The 25,055-nt window shown below is 39.4% G+C and overlaps 1 protein-coding gene across 1 annotated transcript in view; it reads left to right on the top strand.

Annotated features, from left to right (window-relative positions):
* Positions 1–25,055, top strand: part of LOC110153137 (EMAP like 6) — a 139,250-nt gene that overhangs the window by 92,455 nt on the left and 21,740 nt on the right. The window contains exons 10-23 of the mRNA XM_055162877.1: positions 142–279; positions 1,156–1,297; positions 1,806–1,920; positions 2,588–2,800; positions 3,449–3,616; positions 7,954–8,060; positions 13,305–13,423; positions 14,699–14,885; positions 18,084–18,189; positions 19,194–19,287; positions 20,002–20,102; positions 20,638–20,840; positions 22,602–22,713; positions 23,587–23,714. Coding sequence (XP_055018852.1) covers positions 142–279; positions 1,156–1,297; positions 1,806–1,920; positions 2,588–2,800; positions 3,449–3,616; positions 7,954–8,060; positions 13,305–13,423; positions 14,699–14,885; positions 18,084–18,189; positions 19,194–19,287; positions 20,002–20,102; positions 20,638–20,840; positions 22,602–22,713; positions 23,587–23,714 — 1,933 coding nt within the window. The remainder of the gene's footprint in view (positions 1–141; positions 280–1,155; positions 1,298–1,805; positions 1,921–2,587; positions 2,801–3,448; positions 3,617–7,953; positions 8,061–13,304; positions 13,424–14,698; positions 14,886–18,083; positions 18,190–19,193; positions 19,288–20,001; positions 20,103–20,637; positions 20,841–22,601; positions 22,714–23,586; positions 23,715–25,055) is intronic.

Below are 25,055 nucleotides of genomic sequence, written 5' to 3'. Positions count from 1 at the left end.
TATTAAATTTTGATTATATTTAATTTATTTATCTGTATGCACTGTGGACATCTCTTCTTACACCGGAGTAAAGATTTGCCAGCAGAATATGAGTTGATATGGTATTGACCTGTTTCTTGTTTTCTTGTGTTTGTGCTTCAGCCTGTGGAGCCTGGTGGACCATGCCCTGATCGCGCGCTGTAACATGGAGGAGGCGGTGCGCAGTGTGGCCTTCAGTGTGGACGGGGCTCAGCTGGCCCTGGGCATGAAAGACGGCTCCTTCACTGTGCTCCGAGTCAGGTACAAGCTCACACAACAAATAATACACTCAACTTTTGGCTGTGTTAAACATGCGAAAAACACAACTAGTTAACTCTAAACAATTTGCAGTGGTCCAAAGTTATTCCTTACTTAAGTTAGTCATTGCGAGGAATATTGAGGATACTCTGACTGCAATCCTCATTATTTCTTGCAATGAGCAGACCAGAATAGGTGTAAGCAAATGTTGAGACATTGAGAATACGATATTATCAGTGAGTTACTTAACTGGACTTACTAAACTTTTCTGAAGCCAACATTTCGCAACCAACCACAAAGCTTTTTCAGAGCTTATGCAGGTGACTGTGACTCACACTAGATGTAGAGGTGGGTGGTGACATTTTAGTGACATCGCAAACAAACTGAAGACGAACAGCTAAATAAAGATAATTAAGTTTAGTTGTTTTCGTTTAACTTGCTGATAAGATCAGAATAGAGTTTTGACATTATAAAGCTAGTAACCAACAACTAACAACCAGCATGTGAACAGTTCTCTTCCTGATTATCTGATTAATGTATAATTAAATTATGCATTTTAGCAAATCTCAAAGGATGCAGTTTTTAAATTACCATAATTTTCCAGACAAACAACAAAATCTCTTGTCTTATTCTGATCAAAACTGCTCACCCTGTAGTTTACATCTGTACGGACATGTTACGAAATACATGCAATTCTTGTATCATTTTGTCTGTTCATAGGTCTGTCAGTACTTCTGATCACATTTGTTAATGTGTGAGCTTCAAGCAGAATCATATTTTAAATCATAAATTGCAAATCTTATTACAATCGGAATGTTTGTCAGAAAAATTGCTTCAAAGTGATTTGAAGTGATTTTTGTTGTTTTTGTTTCCCCACAGGGACATGACAGAGGTGGTCCACATTAAAGACCGGAAGGAGGTGATTCATGAGATGAAGTTCTCTCCTGACGGGACCTACCTGGCTGTGGGCTCCAATGACGGGCTGGTGGACATCTATGCAGTGGCTCAAAGATACAAGAAGGTCAGTCTGATCAAATCAACTGTGAGGGTCATTCTGTAAAAGTTCTTTGTGTAGTTGACTAAAGACATGTGATGCCGATTCACATCACTCGACTAAAAAGCAGGTGTGGCAAAAGCTCTCAAAACCATAAAGTATCTGTGTATCTGACCCAGACTGTAGGCACGAGATCACACCTGCACGGGAGTTCATGCAAAAATTACTATCTGTACAGAAAAAAGGACCAGGAAACACTGTATTTTAAAAAAGCATTTCTCTTTGGCTACCTGACAATCAAACATTGAAACATTTTGTTTTTTAAAATGCACTGAGACCTTTGACTGAGACACAGAGGTGACTGTGGACATGTTTCTGCAGTTTCCCTTAGGATCAATAAATAACTGTCTATCTACATTTTAGTGAAAAAGTACTCTTATCTGTCATATGCGCATTAACATTAATTTTCATTAATTTCATTTAACAGATGAATGGCTTGACATTGCATTGATGTATGTTGTTGTGTCCTGTGCAGGTGGGAGAGTGCAGTAAGTCCAGCAGCTTCATCACTCACCTGGACTGGTCTTTGGATGGAAAGGTCCTGCAGACAAACGACGGAGCTGGAGAGAGACTCTTCTACAGAATGCCACGTAAGGTTACAAAATTATGGCCCAAACCTTTTTCACTGAGGGTCAAAACTCAGATGAAACAGAGGGCCTGTCAAGGTCCATACACTGATGTCAGTACAGTGAATAATCACAATATGCATTTATGCAGATTAGACTGGGCCACCAGACCTTTATTTATGCTTAAACCCTCAACAGGACACACTAAATACATTTGAAATTAGCTTTATCAAGGTAAATTTTAAAAACTTACAGTAAAAAATCCTTCTGAAGCTATAGTAGTATTGGCCAATTCACCTGGAAGAAGAAAGAAAAATGGGTCTGAGGGACACATTCGGTCCCTGGGCCATAGTTTGGATGTCCCTATATTTGGTAATATTTCGTCTCAGTATAGAGAATTTGGTTTGATTTATGTTTTAGCATTTTAGTACAAAATTTATGGTCCATTTACAGTAATGTGTGCAGTAGAGTTCTTCTCCTACATGGACAACTTTTAATACAACTGACGCGTTTTGAGCTGAGAAAAGTTTATATCTTAAAAAAGGTAAAAATTGCCTCAAAAACCTGACCTTTCTGAAAGCTGCAGTAACATGGTAATATAAGACAGTACTAAATCGACTTTGAACTTTTAATGTCATGACAACACTAGGTCTAAATAAAGATGCACTCACTGATGTTGTGGTGTTTGCAGTGGGGAAACCAGTGCTGACCAGGGAGGAGGTGAAAGGTCAGCGTTGGGCCTCATGGAGTGGGGTCCTGGGGTCAGAGGTCAGTGGGATTTGGCCCAAGTACTCGGACACGACAGAAGTGAACGCCGTAGACGCTAACCACTCTGCCGCTGTGCTGGTCTCCGGGGATGATCTCGGGCTGGTCAAACTCTACAGGTTTCCATGTCACAGGAAAGGTGAGTGTAAAGGTTAGGCCTATCACCATTATTATTATAGCGAATTATCGTTCAGTACTTGACAGATGGAACAATAATTTTTGGGAGTCAATATTTATCCTAGGGACTTTTTCTTTGTACTAATTGGACTTTTTTGGTTATTTTTCTGCGTTATAATATGATTCGAACTCTAGAACAGTTGAATTATGAATTTCTTTGACTCATTATAGACACAAATCAACTACTTAACTGTTTGGTTTTTTTTTGCTGTTTTTCCTTAAATCAGTTCCTATTTCTAATATGGAACTCTGCTCCAAATTCAGCCCTACAACTGCAAGCCTCAGTGAGCTTCTTTTGACTGGAGGTGAAGTAGGTGAAGGTTGTCAGATTTAAAAGTGAACTATTTCCAGTTGTTGGGATCATGGTATAAGCAGATTAAACAACTCAAAGCAGTACGTGGTGCTCTAGACTCCGCATCAGTGTTAAAACTGTGTAACGCACTATTCCTCATTGTTTAATCTGTACTTATATGCTATTTATCCAACCAAAACACAAAATCACCACATTATCAATTGTACTTTTACATGTCCACATACAACTTGAACACTACTGGCTAAGTTATTGTGTTAGCATCGGTCTATAATATATATTTTGTGTATCATCTTTAAGGAGCCAAATTTAAGAAGTACAATGGTCACTCGGCCCATGTGACCAATGTGCGGTGGTCACATGACCTGCAGTGGGTGCTGACCACAGGCGGGGCTGACCACGCCCTCTTCCAGTGGAGGTTCCTCCCAGAGTCTGTAATGAACGGAGGACTGGACATCAATGTGCAAGGTGAGACACTGAGACTCCCAAAGGTGCTCTGTTTAGTACAGTACACACTAGGGGTGTAACGGTGTATTCATGCTGAACCGTTTTGGTACGGGCCGGTCGGTTCGGTGCAGGGCTGTGCACGAGTGAATTTGCTGCATACATTTGTTGTGAATATTTTATTTAACTTATTAGTATTACCAAGCAACACTTTGCATTTATTTTATTTTCCCATTTGTATAATGTTAAAACTGATTGCTGGTTTAACAAACACACAAATGTACTGAAAATAAACTGAACCGTAACCTCAGAACCGAGGTACATACTGAACCATGATTTGTGTGTACCGTTACACCCCTAGTATACACTGAATGTGTTTGGAAGTGAAGCTCTCCTTTGGGTGACAGTGGCTGATTTGGTAAAACATTTGTCCACTGGTTGGTGGTTCAAATCTCACCCTCGACATCATCAAACATCTCTGGTTGAGCGGTCAAATTCACTCACCCACAGGTTGCAATTCCAGTTCCCACAGATAAATGCTGTCGTGTCCTTGAGCAAGACACTTAACCCACCTTACCCCCAGTGTCTGTGTGAATGTGTGAATGAATGTGGGAGTGGTTCCTTGATTGCATCACGGAACCACTCACTGCTTTAAGTGCTTTGAAGTTGGAAAAGCACTATTTACCATTTAATGTGGATTAATACAATTTAAAAGTAATAAATAATATAGTATAAAGTAAATAAATAAATAATGAAGTAAAAAATAAAACAGTAAACATGGTATTGAAGATGTAAATATGAGAAATAATCCATACTACCTTTATGTGTGAATGCAGAGGGTCTGGAGTCAGAGCACAGAGCACATCAGACTTTCTGTAGTGTCTCTCAAATGCTCTCAGACACCGTTTGCTTGAGATTTACAGAGTTTATCTTGTGGATTGTGTGTTATGTTTTCAAATTGTTTTGTCATTTATTAGAATCATCTTTTTCCTCCTCAAAGCTGTAACTATTTGATTAGAAAATCCTCAGGGTGGTCGTCTGAATGATTATGTCCTTGGTGGGTCCTTGAACATAAACCCACTTCATTCTTCCCTCCTGTGAGTGTGTGTGTTTGTGTGTGACTCTGTGTCTGTGTGGGCATGTGTATATATGTGTGTATATATGTGTGTGTGCTTGTGTGTGCCTGTGGCTGCATGGTCATTATTCAGTCTGGAGTAAAGGCCATCTCAGTTTGTGCTTCTACAGTTTGGGGTTTATTTTGGAGAAGAGCGTCGTGGGGGTCCCAAGATCGAAATGCCACGATACAAGTTACAATAGAAGGGAGGACACCTATCGCCTCAAGTTTACAGTAGATTTATTACTCACTTAAAGACCCAATATTACACAGAACTGACTGTTGTGAGCTTTAAATCATGTAGGAATGTTGTTTCCTCATCAAAAACATACCTCAAGTTGTGTTTTGTTTCATTCACACATGTTTGAGTAATCCTTTATTATTAGTCTGTTTACATCTCCAAAGCTCAAAATGCTTTGTTCCACCTTGTGATGTCATGAAGTGGCAGCTTTCAAGTGAACAGCTACGTTTTACTTTTTGTTTAGTAGGGATTTGCAAATCTAGGGCTGAAATAATCTAAATGATTCTGGTGAGGATGTTATGGAGTTTGAGAACACAGCGAAGCACTTCCTGTATCACAATGTGTTTCAGAGAAGAACTCAGCCTCAATCTGGAGGGTTTGTGTCCTAAACATGTGTGAATGAAACATAACACACAACTCCAGGTCTGTTTGTGATGAGAAAACAACATTATAACATAGATCAGAAAATAGCGTAATATAAGATGTGTAACTGTGTAATTTCACCTACTTGTTTCCAGGGTGGTGTTATTGGTTTGTCTGGAATGTTCCACAGTATGGCTTTAAACTTGTCTGTCTTAAATTATTACAAACTTGTCCATTCAATTATGTATGTTTTAAAGCAAATAAGTGCAATCGGAGATAGCAACCTGGTCCCCCATGAGGCATCGGTGGTTCAGTTCATCACCACAGAAGCAGCTTATGAGGAGCCCAGCCCATATTACATGATCATTATATCCACAATGCAATGTGTGTAGCTGTACAGAGCCCATGAACATTTGTGTGATACTGGTCACACATGAGAATGTCTGTGTTTACTTTTTCTGAGATTTTGAGACCACTCCCGTTGCTCTAGCTCAATCCTTCACGGAGTTATGACCAAAAACGGTTATTTGACCTTGGTTACCTTGACCTTCAAGTGACCTTGACTGGTTTCAACCTGTAACATCCAGTGTACCCCAGTTATGTGTGTGCCAACTTGTGTGATGATTGGATGAATATTTTAGCCCACAGATGGTTCAGAAATTGCCAATCCTTTATAATGGCGTGACCTTTCAATTGACCCTTGTGGTGACAATCGGTCCATAAATGGCAGAATTATTGTGGGTGGACAGACACACAGATACAGGGTGAATACAAAACCTGGTCAACCCTTCGGGGACCAGGTATTAAAATACTTTGGAAAAACATTCTTTTGGGTAGGGTAGCCTCCTCACAGATCTTACCCGCAACTATTATCCTGACGGTCTCCTTAGCGACAGATAAGTTCAATGCCATACAGTCTGGGTAAAGCAATACCAGAAATTCTTTAGTCGAACACAGCCCGAGTTACAAGGCATGGAAAGCTTTATTGTCGAGAATTTGTCCTCTCCTCATCCTTCAGTGACACCGAAGGAAAATTGTCAGGAGCAGTGGCACAGTAAATCTTGATGCATTTTTTGGATTAATAGGGGAAGCTGAGTGTGCACTAGAAACCCACCCAGACAGGCTCACACAGTAAAAGTATCATTTCTTTTATTTATTTGAAGATGGAGATGTTACTGTTTATTGCTTTGCCCGGAATGTTTCACAGTATGGCATTAAACTTATCCATGTGGTATTTATTTCATTGTGGGTATTTGTATTGCTCAAAAATAGCTTAAAGGTGCACCATGTAACTTTTTGGTTGCTGCTTATTTCTATAGACAGTGTTGGGGAGTAACAGATTACATGTACCGGAGTTACGTAATCAGAGTACAAATTATGAGTAACTGTATTCAGTTACAGTTACTGTTTCAATGAGTGGTAATTAGATTACAGTTACTTTGTTGAAATAAATGGATTACACAGCGGTATTTTCCTGTTTTCACATTTTGGGCTATTCCCTTTTTTTTTTTTTTTGGTATATTCCACTCATTGCCAAACATTAAACCAGGTCTAAAACCAGGTCAAAAACCATGTCTAAAACCAGGTCCAAACAAGGTTTAAACTTAAGTCCAAACCAGTTCTAAAACTGGTCTAAACCAGGTCTAAAACCTGGTCTAAACCAGGACTAAACCTGGTCTAAACCAGGACTAAACCTGGTCTAAACCAGGACTAAACCAGGACTAAACCAGGACTAAACCAGGACTAAAGCAGGGCTAAAGCAGGACTAAAGCAGGACTGCAGCAGGACTTAAACCAGGTCTAAAACCAGGTCTAAACTAGGTCTAAGCCAGGACTAAAGCAGGATTAAAGCAGGACTAAAACCAGGTCTAAACCAGGTCTAAACCAGGTCTAAACCAGGTCTAAACTAGGACTAAACCAGGTCTAAACCAGGTCTAAAACAGGATTTAACAGGACTAAACCATGCTGCGCAGACCGTGTCTCCTCCTCTTCTATCAATAATATTTTTTAATATGGTTAAGTAAAGTCTGGGCTTTTCATTTTCTTTCAGCACACAAAAACTTATGTGAAGATATTCTGGTCTTTGCTTCTCTACAGCAAATCAAGTAATCCAAAGTATTCTGATTACGTTACAAACTATATTTTGGGGTCTGTAATCTGTAATCAGTAAGGGAATACATTTTAAAAGTAACCTTCTCAACACTGTCTATGGATATGTCATTACTCTGCCTGAAATGTTCCACAGTATGACATTAAACTGCTCTAATTTATATTTATTCAATTACAGGTGGTTTTATAGCTCAAAAATGCCTAGAAAAACAGGCATTCTGACTGTGAGCGGGGTCGCCTCTCCACAGATCTGACCTGTAACTTTGTCTGGCTTGTTTGGTCTCCATGGAGATAGAAAGGTTTAATGCCATACTGTGAAACATTCCAGACAAAGCAATAACATCTCCACAGAGAAAAACTTTTGACAGACCCTCCACCAGAAAAGTTACACAATGCACTGTTAAAAAAAGCATTCTTACACTGAGCGAGGTCACAAGCAATAACATCTCCATGACAACAAACAAGTGACACAAAGCACTTTTGAATTTTGGATATTTCTGCTGCTCACATATTTCTTCTTGTTTATGTTTCTCAGACAATCACGGCGACTCAAACAGTGAAGAGTCAGACAGCGATGTTTCCGACGTCCCTGAGCTGGACTCCGACATTGAGCAGGAGACGCAAATCAACTACGACAGACAGGTACAGCACCCCCTCACCTCAGCTGCGGTGCCTCTAGGGATGGGACGAGACAAGACGAAGATTTTTACAATAGTTATAAAAAATTATTTGTGTGAATTTTGAACCTCACCATTTTTTATTTACCTGATTTACATTTTTTTCTGTCATTGTGGTAGTTTTATAACTACAGCTTCTAAAGAAATGTAACTTGCCAGCATTTTACTCTGCTTTGTCCCATCCAAAATGTAAACACAGTAAACAAAAATCTCACAAGATAATTCTTCTCATGTGTGCACAATTTTGTTTCATGAGATCTTGTGGCACGAGATCTTGACCTATCCCTAGGTGCCACTATTGCCAGATTTCACTCACGTGACCCTGCTGATGCGATAAATTCCGATGGGAGCAGGAAGTGTTTTGCTCCACTTCAAAACACAGCACAATGGGTGACAGCGAGTACACTAAAAGTTTGAATGGGCCGGCACAGAAAAATAAGTCTAAATATAGGTTATGACGTGTACAATATGGAGAAGTCAGACTGTTCATACAATTTGGAGGATTTGCCCGGCGTTGAGGAAATAGATATAATAAATGATCAGGTGCTGCAGACCTCGTATTACACTGAGCCAAATGAAAGCATTTAAAAGCCTGAAGGTGTTCAACTATTTTGTGTCTGGTTGAGTATAAAAAGGTATAAAATGGCAAATTACAGTAGTAAGCTCATTAAATTAACACCACATAAAGCCTTTTGTGTGACAAGTTAGGACCTGACAGTTTACTTGTCACTTACAATGCTTGTCTTTCTAAATAATTGTCCCAGAAATTATTTTTGAAAATATTAATTAATAAATGACTCAATTCTTACCTGTTACAAAGTGGTTGCTGCAAACTCTAGCATTGTCCTTGATTTTAAAGATTCAGAGATTGTCGTCTTTTTTCTGTAAGCTTTTTTTAACTAACTCCCTTGTGACACACCGCTTTTGGTACACGAAAGAAAAACATTTGTCTTTCTCCCGATTAGAGCAGTTGCAGCATCCACAGACTGCACAGAATTCAGGCATTTTGGCACCAAGTCAACGGAGGTAAATGAGGTTCTGTGCATCTGTCTTTACTTCCTGACCCCCATCCACTTTTGGTGACGTCAACTTGACATCATCTGAAACCCAGCAATAGACTGGATATATAAGTGGATGGCTAACCTGCTAGTCACCGAGTTCCAAATAGAAAGTGAGCATCAGTGCGTTTCTGACTCTGTAGACTTTACTTTGTATTGAAAAATCGTCACCCCTCTCTCCGTACCTGCTGCTGTCAGGCTCCTCATTTTGGTTTTACAATGTTTGTTTTATCCTCCAAATTTCCGCCTGTAACTGCAGCCTCGTTGTGCTTCATTTGACTGGATCTGAATGCTGTGGGTCACGTCACACTCCCACTTCTTTATACAGTTTGTGGTCACCTGTTTGTCTCCTTAAAGATAAATAAAAATAAAGACGATAAAGCTAAAGTTTATGGTCATGCTTTGAAACATTCCAAGCAAAACATCTCCACAAAAACATGCAAGTCCCTTCACCAGAAAAGTTTCACAGGGCATCTTTAAGCGAGAATTGACAAGACACCATAATCTTTTCAGTAAATGGGAAATAAACAGATTAATTCTTTGTGTTATAATCAAAACGAGTATACAGAAAAACACGCTGATATTTGAAAACGGTGGTTGATTAACTGCTAAAAAGTACCTTGAAAAACCTGCATATTGTGACTGGGGTCACCTCTCCACAGATCTGACCTGCAACTTGAAGAGATGAATTGTAATGCCAAGCAGTGGAACATTTTAGGCAATAGTGGCAGTAATATATACACCAGACCCTGCACCAGAAAAGCTACATAATGTGCTTTTAAAGTTGAAGTTTTTTTTTTTTAAAGATGGAAAAAACACTTATTCTTCACTCAAACATATTTTGCATATTGTTAAAACCTTTAAAATGGGCCCATAAAATGTTAAGTGTTTCAAAAGTTCCTCTCCCTCCCTAGCGCTCTGTTGAGTATGAGTGAAGACATCATAAAACCTCCATTAAAATGCACTTTTAAAGGCTTTATTGACAGCTGCCGTGCGTTTTAACAGCGTCCTCCGTTCTTCCCATCAGCCATTGCAGAGCAGCTCGGCGTCGCCATGGTAATGCTGAAACATCTCTCCGGCTCCTTATCTCCAAAAGCAGCCAGCCTCCGCCTCAAAGTGCCCAGACTCACCACTGTGGGTTTAATGTCCCCAAACAATGTGTGCAGTCAGATAAGAAAAGTGCTGAGTGTAGCGCTAATACAAGTCAATTAGGAGAGAATCACAATCACACTTTGCACTGCGCCGGAGCTTTGTTTCATCCAATTATTTTATCATCAGCTACACACTATGCCAGCTTGAAACAGCAGACTCTGAATTAACAGGAAGCCTATGATGTTTTTATTTTTAATTTGAGATAAAATCAGTGGCGGAAGAAGTACTCGATTTTGTTACTAAAGTAAAAGTACAGATACCAAAACAAAAATACTAAAGTAAAAGTACAGATACCAAAACAAAAATGCTCAAGTAAAAGTACAGATACCAAAACAAAAATGCTCAAGTGTAAGTATCACATGAAAAAATCGAGTTAAATAAAAGTATTAATGTACCCATTTAAAAGTGTACTTAAAAAAGGAAAAGTATTTTGCACATATTTTCCTATTATATGTTTTTTCTGTGTAGCCAGGCTGGTGCCACCTAGTGCTTCCGCTCAATTTCATTTCTCTCCAGCGACTAGGTCAGGAATCGGAATACACTAGATGGTTTGCAAAAACCCCGGACCCCGAACCCCAGTTGTAGACAGAGCAACGGCCAACAGGCAAAAAGCTGAACCAACCCGAGTTGCAATAGCAGACTGCATACACTATCCTCCTTTGGACTTCCTTTGTCAAATACAGACGTCACATTTTTTATTGCACCTTTAATTCACAAGTTCACCTCGCAGAAACGACAATGATCGTTGACAGACATGTTTAGTTTATTTGTTTATTTATCAGGGACAATGCACATAAAAACATTGAGCTACACAAAGAGGTCATATGCTTGTGCTACAGTAGGTTATAGCAAAATTGCTAATTTCCACCTTCAGTCCCTGGTTGAAGTCATAAATGGTGTACATGCCAATAAAATAGCCAATCAATCAATAAGTAAAACTGTACAGGTTTGTTTGGTTAAAAGGCCAGGCTTGCAAACATTTCATAATTAGTACATGATATAACTGTTCACTCTCTGTTTTGTTTGCTGTTCTGCTGACAGTACTTGGTCACCACTGAGCGTTCTGACACATTACATATGTCACCACCAAAGAGCAGTGATTGGTTAAGTAAAAAAGTGCCTGTCTACCTTTGAGCGAATGAATCCTACTGCTGCAAGGTCAAACGGTTTCCACAAAGTGAAACCGGCTTTTTGTTGATGATAATTTTTGTGTACAGTGTCAATAAACTAAACTTCAAGCAACTGTATGTAGCCTGACAGTTTTAAAAAGATACCGCAGTAACTACTGAACCTGTATTACCAGAGCCTTTATCTGCAGATAGAGGACATATCCAAGATTTTCTCTCTTATTCTCAGTATATGGACAGGCCACCGAACCTCCAGAGTTCCCTCATTGAGCTGCTGATTCATGATTGGCTGTAGGTGCTGGGGTTTAGGTAGACACCATTCAGATCAGAGAGAGGCGTTTTAGGTTTAAACCAACTGGATTTCAGCATCAAAACTGCAGAGTCACTCAAAATCACAGGCTTATAGGGGACTTTCTTGCCAGGGGTCCAGGCTTGAGGGCAGAGCTCAGCAGCCAGTTGGAACAGAGTATTCATCTTTTTACTGGCTCTGACGTCTTATTGCAGCAAACTAAATATATCACAATAGCACCAAAGCTTCACCACCTGACAGAAATGCACTGATTTAAGACCTGTTGTTCTGAATTAGCCTTGATTCGTTTATTTTATTAATGGTAGGTATGTGTTTATGAGGAAACAACTTTATAACGTAGATAATATGTAATAGATAAGTCATATATGCCCTTTAATACTTCCTGTATTTTTGCCCTGACTCTTGTGCTGTGATACAATTCTTAATTAAAACTTTCTGAAGTTCAGCTTTGAAAAGAAAAACCCTTAACTTCACTTTCCAATTCACAGGAGCACAGCCTTTGCCTCCCTGCTCTGATCCGGCGACGCTTTAGGAATCTTCACTTTATTAAACAGAGACCAGCGAGGGGAGGAGGGCAGGAGAGAGGAAACAGAGGAGAGAGTGAGGAGAAAAGAGCAAAAGAAAGGAAAGAGTAGAGAGAGAGGGAGAGAAGTGTGTGTAGAGAGCAATGAAATGGAGCTCTCCTGGGAGTGAAGTCTCTAACCTGGGTTACACACTCTCTATTTCTCTCTTCTGTCTCTTTCTCTGTCTGTTTCTCACTCTCTCTTTCTGTCGCGCTCTGTTTCTTTTTCTCTTTCTCAGTCCTATTTCTTTCTCTCCAGCCTCTCTCTCTTCTGTCTGTTTTCTCTCTGTCCTGTTTCTCTCTCCTGTCTCTCTCACTCTCTCCATCTTCTCTCTCTATTTTCTCCCTTCATCCTGTTTCTCTCTCCTGCCTGTCTCTTTTCTCTCTCTGTTTCGCTCTCTCTCTACTTTCTCTCTCTCTTTCTCTGTTTCTCTCCCTCCTGTCTCTCTCTCTCCTGTCTCTCTCTTTCTCTGTTTCTCTTTCTCTCTCTCCTGTCTCTCTGTTTCTGTTTCTCTTTCTCTCTCCCCTGTCTCTCACTTTCTCTGTTTCTCTTTCTCTCTCTCCCTGTCTCTCTCTTTCTCTCTCGCTCTTTTCTCTCTCTCTGTTTTACTCTCTCTCTACTTTCTCTCTCTCTCTCTCGCTCTCTCTCTGTCTCACTGTCTCACTTGTCTCTCTCTCTGTCTTTCTTTCCCTCTCCTCTCTCTCTCTGTCTTTCTCTCTTTCCCTCCCTCTTTCTCTCAGATGAATTATTTGCATCTGAAATGAGCTGCAGGTCTCTGTGCTGAGGGCAGAATACTGCAGAGAAGAACACGGATTTAGAGAACACTGAATAAGTTTTGGTTGGGGTAAAATTAGGTTACAAAAAAAATGACTTCTCTGGAACAAGATGAGAGTGAAAATATATTTAACATAACACTCTGGACTGAAATAAGAGAAACGTTAGTATGTGAATCAGTACCCACACCTTCACCTCTGACCTCTCCTCTGCTCTTCTGTTCAGGTGTACAAGGAGGATCTGCCTCAGCTGAAGCAGCAGAGCAGGGAGAAGAAGCAGCAGGTGGGGTCCCTGAAGAGGCAGCGAGGCCCAGAGCAGAGCCTGCAGCTTCAGTTTGTCCACGGGTAAGTCACTGTACTCAACGTCTGCTCAGATACAACCAGGAAGACCTACTGTTTTCAAGCTTTAGCAAACCAGACCTGCCAAACCCAGGTCAGAGCCACGTCAGAGTTCTTGTGTCTGCTGAGTATAAACAAAAGTAAACTATTCATTGCACCCACAGTCTGTAGAAAGACGTGGACTAAGGCTGCGTTCAGACTGCAGCCTGAACTGACCCAAATCCGATTTTTTGGCCCCTATGTGACCTGTATCTGATCTTTTAATGACAGTCTGAACGACACAGATCCGATTTTTTCAAATGCGACCCAGGCCACTTGGATATGTGCTCCTGAAACCAATACATATCTGATCTTTTGACATGTGACTTCAGTCTGAACGGCCAAAGCACATCCATCTGACCTACACGTTATCAACGAGCGACAAACGTCACTATTCTGCGCTGAAGTAGGCGAAAATTATTAATGAACTCCGTGTCACTGAAGCGAAGCACATCGCCACTCACCACTCTTGGCTACATCTGCGCATCCACACGTTCCTTTCAACGGACGTCGCTGCCGCTGTCCAAAAAAATGCCACGGCCAAAAATCTCGTCCTTCTCCTTCTCAATCTCCTCCTTAAAACAAGTAAGTTGTTCATGTTCTGGCTCCGGTACGAGAGGAACTTTAAAATCTCCAGGTGCTCAATGCTGCGTCCATGTTTGGACAACTTCTGTAAACACAGAGCACGCTCGCTGCGGTTGACGTCATCGTGTCCTCCATTGCGCATGCGGGACACTTTCGGGCCGTTTACTGTTCAAACTGGAGTCACATACAAGTCGCATTTAATTGGAAATGTGAACGATCTCGCAAAAACATCAGATTTCACAAAAAAATCTGAATAGAGCATTAAGCCCTGCAGTCTGAACGTAGCCTAAGTGAGTGTAATGTCACCCATACTGTTGGCTCCACTCAGTCAAGACTTGTAGTTATGTTCCTAAGGTCTTAAGGGTCTTTATTAAGGTCTTTCCTAAGGTCACTCCCACTAGCAGGGGGAAGGGGCATTACCTTCAACACTGCCTTGATTATCTCTTTGGTTATGATACTTGATTTGTGTGTTATTAATGTTCTTATTTTGATTCATTGACAAAATAGCAAAATAAAAGCACCAGGATTATGTAACGGGCTAATACAAATACAATATATTTGCACCTCACTCATGTATTTGTTTTCATTCAAATCTGGTTTTTGACTTTCACACATTTATAATCAACATTAAATAACATAATGTACTTGTTTCCTTAGTTACCGTGGTTACGACTGCCGAAACAACCTGTTCTACACTCAAAGCGGGGAGGTGCTGTACCACGTGGCGGCGGTGGGCGTGGTTTATAACAGACAGCTCCACACACAGCGCTTCTACCTGGGCCATGACGATGACATCCTGAGCCTTAGTATTCATCCGGTCAAAGACTTCGCCGCCACGGGGCAGGTAAGAGACAGAAACACACAGGCACTGGTACGATTTACAGTCAGTATTTGGATATAAGATAGCTACTGGGCACCTAAGCTTAAAGGTGCATTGTGTAACTTTTCTGGTGGAGGCTCCATCAAATGCTTTTCTCTGTGGAGATGTTATTACAATGTTTGTGATGTTTCACAGTATGGCATTAAACCTTTCAGTCTTCATGGAGACCAAACCAGACCAAGTTACAGGTCAGATCTGTGGAGAGGCAACCCCGCTCACAATCAGAATGCAGTTTTTCTAGTTACCTGTAAATGAATAAATGTAAGGCAGAGCTGCTTAATGTCATATTGTCGAACATTCTAAGCAGAGTAATGACATATCCATGGAAACAAGAAGGCAATGGACCCCCAATCGAAAAGTTACACAGCACCTTTAAACAAACTGTATATATGATTTTGATTTAAAGGGACCGTTCAGAATTTGGACATAGGGCCTCATTCCCTAGTGAGCCAGAGTACTATAGATGTGTAGAGACACTTTTTGAAATAATCCATCCAGTCCGTGTATTTTGAGAGGTTGCTGGTGCTAGGCTAGTGTATGTCAATGGCCATACTTAGCCTGTCACTGAAAACAGTCTTACCCACTCCACAAAACACCCGAAGCAAATCTATTATTACACCAGACTGTCGATGTAAAGGTCTGTGTCAATAGAATAATTTTAGAAGTAAAACCAACCTTGCATTTGAAGGATTTATGTTTGAGTTGTACTTCCTGTTAGAAAGCTTGGCAGCGACAGACTGATATCACCTAGCACCTATCTTACTGGCTGTGTAATAGGTTGTTTCCCTGCAGCTGCCATAGCGACATGTAGAGCATAGGAAGAAGCCTGTTCCAGATATGGCCACGTTCACATCATCACAACTAACTAGAGCAGAGTAAAATTCCACTGCTGCTGAGAAAATAGTCCCTCAACATGCAACGATTCATGTGATACAAGGTTAGTTTTACTTCTAAAATTATTCTATTGACACAAACATTTACATCGACAGTCTGGTGTAATAATAGATTTGCCTCGGGTGTTTTGTGGAGACTATTTTTAGTGGCAGGCTAACTATGGCCATTGACTTGCACTAGCCTAGCACCAGCGACCTCTCAAAATACAAGGACTGGATGGAATATTTAAAAAAGTGTCTCCAGATATCTACAATACTCTGGCTCACTAGACCCTATGTGCTAAATTCTGAAGTGTCCCTTTAAAATTCCATAAATATGACCTAACCATGGATATGAGATAAACATGTTCACATCAAATATAGCTTTTACTGATACCAGTTGTAAAGCAGATTTATTCTTAATTGCAAAATCATTGGACATGATGGCCAAGTTGTTACGGTTCTAAGCTTTCACATGAGGCCTGTCCATATATTGAGAATGAGTCCTGAATACTGAGAATCTGCAGGTTAGGACACTGGCACCAAGTTTCGTAGTTTTTGTAGTACCTTTTTGGTGCAGGCTTCATTCAGTTCCTTTAAATACTGCATGCTGGTTAACTAGAAACAATATTAATATGCAAATCCTTCTCCCTAATAAGTGCCAGCAGATGTTATTTTTCTGTGAATTTGAAACCAGAGGGGTGGGCAGGACTGGTGAGCTTGGAATGTGTGGTGAAGGCTTAAGAACTGCTTGTATTTTCTACCACTTCATGAACATAAACACTTGTGTCTTATTTCGATAATGCACCATTAAAATACTTCGCATGCAGTCAAACATGTGAGCGTGTTTGATTTATTTTGTTTACATATCAGAACAAAGCTCTTGTAAAGTAGGAGCGCATAACCTGAAGTGTTCCGCAGTATGGCTTTACATTCTGTGGTTTTCTGTTATTCCAATTACAAATATTGATTCACTGTTACCAAATGGGACATTCAAAAACCCTTATTACAATCAGAACCCTCAAGTACATGTAAATGAACCTGATTATGAAAGTGAGACGTGGTGAGTGCAGCGTGCGTTACAAGTGTGCTTCACGCCATTGAACTGGATAATAGCATTAACATTAGCATTGGCATACAACTAATTATCAAGTGTGTGAGCATTTTATCATATTTTCTGTGCTTTGTTTTTATACCTAAAATATACACTGACATTCTTTAAAACTCAAAATGGAATAATAAAATCTATGTAGACTAATATACATACAGTATCTTTGTATGATACTAGTGATGTCACGCTGGGGGTGTTCTACATATATCTCTATTGGCGAAATGTCCAACAGTTACTATGGGGACACAATGCACACATTAGGAAACACTGCCAAAAATGCTGTAAAAGAAAAAATATAAAATGGATTTAAACAGCACATTTTCAGGAGCCTGTGATCAGTCTGTGTGTTCATGGTCCTGTTTAGGTGTTGGTTTGAATTTTCAGTTTAATTCAGTTCAAGTTTATTTATATAGCACTTTTAAAATGACTTCAGCTGACCAAAGTGCTTCACATACAAGTCAACAAAAATAGAAGAAGCAGTTACATATACATATATACAGATAACATGTGAAAACTACAATAAAAACAGCAAGATAACCTGACTAGCAAGTACTAAATTCCAGGGTGAAGAAGTGAGTTTTCAGTCTAGTCTTAAACTGTGTTGCAGACATAGATGATTTGACAAGAAGTGGAAGATTGTCCCACACTCTAGGCGCTGCCATGGAAAAATCTCTGTCACCTCTCGTCTTGAGTCTAGTTTTGGGTCCAACCAACTGGAGCTGGTCGGCTGATCTCAGGGCTCTGGGTAGAGTACAGGGCTGCAGTAACTCCCTCAAATAGACTGGACCCATGGAGTGCAAACTTTTGAAGACAGTTAATAGCATTTTAAATTGCACCCTATATGAGACAGGGAGCCAGTGCAGGTCACACAGTACAGGTGTGACGCGTTCTTGTTTCTTAGTATTTGTCAGCAAAAGAGCTGCAGCGTTCTGGGCCTGTCGTAAGATCTGCAGGAGCCCTGGTCCAACCCGACATACAAAGAATAGTCCAGGCGTGATGTTACGAAAGCATGGATTAGGACAATATGGCAGTACAATCTCACTAGTGACACTGCTTAGTGCTGCTGTGCCCTTGTGCAATACACTAAAAGGAACTGTAAGAGATTTATTGATTTGATTTTAAATTCCATAAACCTTCTCTGCATCAACTGGCCATTTATTTAATTTTACATTTTTTCAGGTGGGCCGAGACCCTGCCATCCACGTGTGGGACATCCAGACTTTGAAGTGTCTGTCTCTGCTGAAGGGACACCACCAGAGAGGAGTCTGTGCCCTGGACTTCTCAGGTACCAACTTAAAAATACTGGAGAGATTAAACATTCACACTGTTCATATTTTAAAGAAATATATTATGTGAAATCTACTTTTATGAGATTGTAATCAGGTTATAACAGTGGTCCCTCATCATTAGCTCACTCAGAGTTGTATTGATAGTTTCATGCATGTTTGAGTAATCTGTTATTGTCCTACATTCAAGGCTCAAGTGCTCAGATCCCCCTAGCTCTGCCCACTGCTCTGCACTCATTTGTGATTGAAAAACATCAATATAAATAAATGCATATTTTGAAAAATGTCACATAGCCATTTTTCAGCAATAAAAACATGTAAATTAAAATCTGCTGCTTGTACCGTGAAACTCTGAAGAGTCACGGCATTCCCAGTCTGCATATATTATTTTTATCTGTGTTATGATGTTTTGTCCTAATCAGAAACATACCTGGAATTGTGTTTTGTTTCATTCACACAAGTCCTGCATATTTAGGCTGTGTCCTAACTAAACTGAAAACACTCGGTTCCACCTTGTGATGTCATTAAGTGATAATATAGAAAGTGCTCCACTGTGTTTTTAAACTCTGTACACCTTCACTAAAATGATTTGAATAATTGCTGATGATCAACCAGAGGATACTGTAGACTTTCTGGGGTGATATCAACTGAACTAAGGGTAAAACAAACATATTTTTGAAAAGACCAGCAATGGTCTTCTGTTTATTCTAATGTAAGGTAGAGCTGTAATAGCTGTTAACCGCTTATGACATCACAAGGTCAAACAGAGCATTTTGAGCTTTGAGATGTAGACAGCTCAACAATGCAAGGTTACTCAAAAATGTGTGAATGAAATGAGGTAAAGACATTTTAACATGGCATCAGTATATATAATATAGGACCTTTAACCTTTTTTAGGTCATTACAATTTACTGTACTGTTAATTACCAAATGAATAAAAATGATCTGTTAATAATAAAACTGTACAGAGTTTGTGTGACAGTCCCTGTCCTGTGTGTTTCAGCTGAAGGGAAGTCTCTGGTGTCTGTGGGGCTGGATGATGGACACTCTGTGGTTATTTGGGACTGGAAGAGAGGAGAGAAACTCGCAACTGCCAGGTAATGGAAAGACACATATATAAAGACAGTAGAGTAGAAGACTCTATAACTTTCTATTGCATTAAAGGTGGACAGATGACATTTTAATGGCCAGGATTAAAATTTTGCAAAGGCTGCAATTATTTAGACAGTATTATGTATTCTCCTGAGAGCTATATCCCAGCTATATTATATTATATAGTTCATATGCATAAAATCTGCTAACCGTGTAGTTTAAAACTATTTTGATATGCATAGTTTCTGTACTGTGATTCATCACCACATGATTCCAAGGAAATAGAAAATTAAACCCATATTTTAGAGCATTCTCCATAGAGATATAGTTTTATGGAACAACATTCCCATGGATACAAGCAGTAGGAGGTCCTCCTTGAGGCCAAACAACAGTTAGGTTTGCTTGCATGTTTTCCTGTGTGTGGAATAAATAAACAAAAAAAAAAAACATGCATATATTTTTTGTCTATTTTCGTTTTTTTGTGCAGTGCCTTTAACTAACAACTGACTGACAGTCTTCTTCAATGACGCCATGAGTAAAAGCATATACATTCAGACTTTTCTTATTTTTTATAATCACACACATCAATCACTCACATGACAATTCACAATGACAACTTTAGCACTGATGCTTGTACCTAAAATGTACTTCTTCAGTTCAAATGTTCACTCTGCTGTTTTGATGACATCTGTTTTTTGTTTTGTTTTTTTGTTTTAAAGGGGACACAAGGATAAGCTGTTTGTGGTGAAGTGTAACCCTTTGCTCATGGACAAACTGGTGACTGTGGGGATCAAGCACATCAAGTTCTGGCAGCACACAGGTACTGCACATCTGTGTATCTCTGTATCTGTGATACACATGTACTGTGTTTATGTGTATCTGTACATCTGCACATCTGTGTGTCTGTGATATACTGATACTGCACATCTGTGTATCTGTGATACTGGCTGCTCCTAATGCTACTTAGATAGGCCTGTGAATGGCTACTACAGCTGTGCAATGTTGTACAATTATTGATCAGTGTAATTTGATTGTAACCTGGCTCTCACCAGATTGATATGTGTGTCACTCTTAAGTGAGTTCTACACATTATCAGTCTGGGCTGGCTCTCACTGAAAGAGATCGAAAAATGCTGAGAGTCACAGCGAATTTGGTCCTGTTTGGTCCTGTTATAGCTTTGTTTCTGTTTGTACTGTATTTGATGACAACCCCAGCGCAAACAATTACATAAAAATTTGACATAATATATTTATTTAAAGTTAAAATATTCTTGTGTATTTAGTGTCTCTATTAAACCAGCCCCTCCTCTCTTCTGTCTCTCCCCTGTCTCCCCCCTGTCTCTCCCTGCTGTCCAGGAGGAGGTCTGACATTCCGGCGTGGTGCGTTCAGAAGCGTGGGGCGTCCGGAGACCATGATGTCTGTGTGTTATGGTCGCTCTGATGCTCTAGTGTTTTCTGGAGCTGCCACAGGAGATGTGTACATCTGGAAAGAGCCTCTGCTGCTGAAGACTGTCAAAGCTCATGATGGACCAGTGTTCGCCATGTTCTCCCTGGACAAGGTCAGAGGGTGACGGGGTTTAACAAGAGGAATATGTATGACTGGAACTAATATGGAAGTGTGATATAAACTAAAATATAGAAACTACTTTAAATGTCCTATAGTACACAAAATGGATTCTTATGACTTTTAAGCCACATTGTAATGTTGTTACTTCATCAAAAACATACCCAGAGTTGTTTTTTGTACTTAATTCATTTGAGTACTCTTGGTCTATTAGTCTGTCTACTATTTTCAAATCTCAAAATGCTTTGCTATGTAGATAGTTTTCAACAACTCCTTTTACCTTTCGTTCAGTAGAGATTGGCATTTCCAGATTTGAAATAATCCAAATGAGTGTAGTGAAGGTGTATGGAGTTTAAAAACACAGTGGAGCACTTCCTGAATTACCACATGACATCTGAAGTTGGAACAGAGTTTTCAGTTTGAGAGTAGAACTATTACTATATTCTGATCTATGTTATAATGTTGTTTCCTCATCAAAAACATACCTGGAGTTGTGTTTCATTTCAATCACAAATTTTTAACATACAAACAAAAAACACTCTGTTCCATTTTGTGGTGTCATGCGGTAATACAGGAAGTGCTCCATACAGTTTATACACCTTCTTTAGAGTCATTTGGATAATTTCCGCCCTAGAATTGGCCATCTCTACTGAACTGAAAGTAAAAGGTAGCTGTTAACTTCGGAGACATAGACAGACTAATAATAAAGACTTACTCAAACATGTCTGAATGAAACAAACCACAACTCAAGTATGGTTTCGATGAGGTAACAACATTACAACATGGCTTATAAATCACAAGAATCCATTTTGTGTAATATAGGCCCTTTAATACTGGAAATACAGATGTAACTTATGTAGAAAATTGGTTTCAAAAACACTGTAAAAAACTTGGACATGAGCTTTAACGTTGCTTTGTTCATTCATTCCTCAGTGGTGGTGAACTCCCTCACAGCCATTATTGACGTGCACCCTACCAACCATAACAATCACAGCCTCAAACTTGGTAGTACAAAAATAGACTCTTGAAATGAAAAAATCGACCAGGAGCTGTCAGAAAACCCTGTTAGGAAATGGCTGATCAGAGTGAGAGAGGAAAGCATAAGTGACAGGAGAAGGATGAACAAGAATCCTTTTAAGCAGCGAAGTTATGAGAGGTTTAATATCGCTGGAATGAGACGCAATTTCTACGAGTCAAGACAAGACACAAGATTGGGCCCACCAGAGTGAGATAAAATGAGGTTTTGAAAGATGTCAAATAAATAAATTGTCCAATCCATTTTTAATTTACTCTATTTAGTACTTTTGTTTTCATTGCACCACTGTGTTTTGGAACTACAGCTCTCGAGGAAGAACTTTTTTTCGTCCAATCCAAATGTAAACATAAGAAAAGAAAATGTCACGAGATCTTGTGGCACCTGCTTGTTTCTATGGATACGTCATTGCTCTGCCTGGAATGTTCCACAGTATGACATTAAACAACTCTATGTTACATTTATTCAAGTACAGGTGGTTTTACAGCTCAAAAATACCTAGAAACACAGGCATTCTGACTGTGAGTGGGGTCGCCTTTCCACAGATCTGACCTGTATCTTGGTCAGGTTTGGTTTCCATGAAGATAGAAAGGTTTAATACCATACTGTGAAACATTCCAAACATCTCCATGGAGAAAAGCATTTGACAGACCCTCCGCCAGAAAAGTTACACAATGCATCTTTAATGTTTAATAAAGTTTTCATATGTCTGTGTTTCGTCAGGGATTTGTGACAGGAGGAAAGGACGGGGTGGTGGAGCTTTGGGATGACATGTTTGATCGATGTCTGAAAACCTACGCCATCAAGAGAGCCGCCCTGTCTCCTGGATCCAAAGGTACACACAATGCATAACACTATAACACATATAATTATTCTATGGATATCTGGGGAAAATTCTTGTAATATTTATACTTTGTGGCGACATCACGCTGTGGGTGTTCTGCATGTATGTGTATTGTTCACGAGTTATCATGGAGACACAATGCATACATTAGCAAAGACTGCCAAAAAAGTTGCAACAAAATGGATTTAAACAACACATTTTCATGGTCCTGTTTAGTTTTCAACTAAAAGATGAGAGTAGCTCAAGACTAGTTTTATGAGTTTTATGCTGATTTTGTGCTTGTTTAACAGCACAAAATCAGCTCACCTGTTGCAGTCCAAACTAAGTCAGCTCTTACTGGTCAGATTGTGTTAAAATAAAGTTCACATTAAAGTCTAATAGAGCTTCTAACAGTGTAGTGCTTTGAGTTTGCAGCACACCCCCAGGGAAGGTTGAAAGTATCAATATCAAAGCTGGAAAAATATATTTTGGGTCTCAATATTTATTTTCTCTGTAAAAGTGGGGATATATGGAGTATTTTGTTGTGATACAATAACATTTGAGCTGTAAAAGGTTGTATAAGTGAGTCTATTAAAAATGGTTTTCAGAGATTATCTTGCATTATTGTTGTGGCATTATGGCATAAAGTAGTTTCAGTATTATTGTTTATCGCAGTGTATTTCTGTGCCAATATATTGTGCTTCAAAATTTGTTATCGTGATAGGCCTAATTCTGAAACTCATGGTGTGACTATGGTGAATTCCTTTACTGTAACTCTACTGCAGATTAAATTGTGTAACACTGCCCTCCGGTGGCTGATGTCTCCACTTGCACTCACTCTATGCTTCATTAATAAGACAATGTTAAACTGTGATGCTAAAACAGGGCTGCTGCTGGAGGACAACCCCTCAATCAGAGCCATCACTTTGGGTCACGGCCACATCCTCGTAGGGACCAAAAACGGAGAAGTTCTGGAGATTGACAAGACAGGCCCCATGACGCTGCTGGTTCAGGTAAAGAAAAGAGACCCACATACTGTTTGGAGAGGACTGTATAAATAAATGGTCATTACTAACCTGCTAGCCACCGTGTTCCAAATAGGAAGTGAAAATGGGAGCGCTTCCAGCTTCATCGACTATGTTTCCAATTGACTTCACACTGAAAAATTGCCGCTCCTCTTTGTGTGAGTGCTGCTGTGAATGTTGTCATTTTGGTCTTAAAATGTTCGTATAAGCCCTCTCTATATGATCCTGGTGTTTTTATTTCTATTTTGATAGTAAATAAATTCCTGTTCCCAATATAGAGCTCAAATCTAAATTCGCTCCTGTAACTGCTCAGCCTCTGTGAGCTTCATTTGACTGATGAACAATATGGGTGACAGTCAGGGCTGGGTATCATCCAGAAGTTACCAATACGATACACACCTCGATACATAGACCACGATATGATACATATTTCTACACAGTGAGCTTACGAATTGATACGATTCAATATTTCAAATCGATTCAACACGGTTCAGTAAAAAATAAAGGCTTAATCATGGCTGTGAAACTAAAAGTCTTTGTTAAACCACTTCTTGTGCAAAGTTCATCTGAAACACACATTTTAATCATCAAAACAGTGAAAATGTCAAATGAGTTGCATAAATGAGTTTCCTTCCTCTGAACGAGCAACAAAACTGTAGCACCGTAACAAAATAATTAAGTAAAATATACCAAAAAATACTGCTGCATATCAATTTAATATTTATCTTAGCCAAGCATGATGGATGAATTTAATTAATTATTTATGGATCAAAACCATTCTGCATTGGAGCACAGTAACACTTTGTAATTGTGTTTTTATACGTGTTTATTGTACATAATGTGGATGAATGAAATGTGAAATGTGGGACCAGCCTCTCAAATCTGCAAAACAAATGTACCTACGGGTACGACTAAAGCAACCTAACCTAACCTAACCTATACAGCAGCCCATGATATCAATACTGTATCATCACATTAAACAATACGATATATCGATATTGTCATTTGACAGACAGATGGGACAAATGAAAGCTCTACATAGCTAACTAATAGATAAAAGCACCTCGATGACCTGTCTTTTTTTTTTATATTTCGTGATTTAAAACATTGTATGTATTATTTTACGATGTCTGTGCCTTTTCACCCTAAACTTGACCCCTTGAACTTGAAAAAAACTGAAATAAGTTTCACCTCAAGCTTAGTTTATTGTTTAATGGGATTGTGCTGTTAAAAATTGGCAGTCTGGTCCCTCCTAAAAATGCATCTTTTTTTCACTGGCTTTTAACAGATGAGATGTAGATTTGTTGTTGTTAATTAACTTGAGTGTCT

Source organism: Boleophthalmus pectinirostris, unplaced genomic scaffold (genome assembly GCF_026225935.1).
Source record: "Boleophthalmus pectinirostris isolate CB_2022bp ecotype Guang Dong unplaced genomic scaffold, ASM2622593v1 HiC_scaffold_5, whole genome shotgun sequence".
NCBI classification, from domain to species: domain Eukaryota; kingdom Metazoa; phylum Chordata; class Actinopteri; order Gobiiformes; family Gobiidae; genus Boleophthalmus; species Boleophthalmus pectinirostris.
Note: the sequence above shows the minus strand (reverse complement) of the source record. Positions and strands in the feature narration are given on the sequence as shown.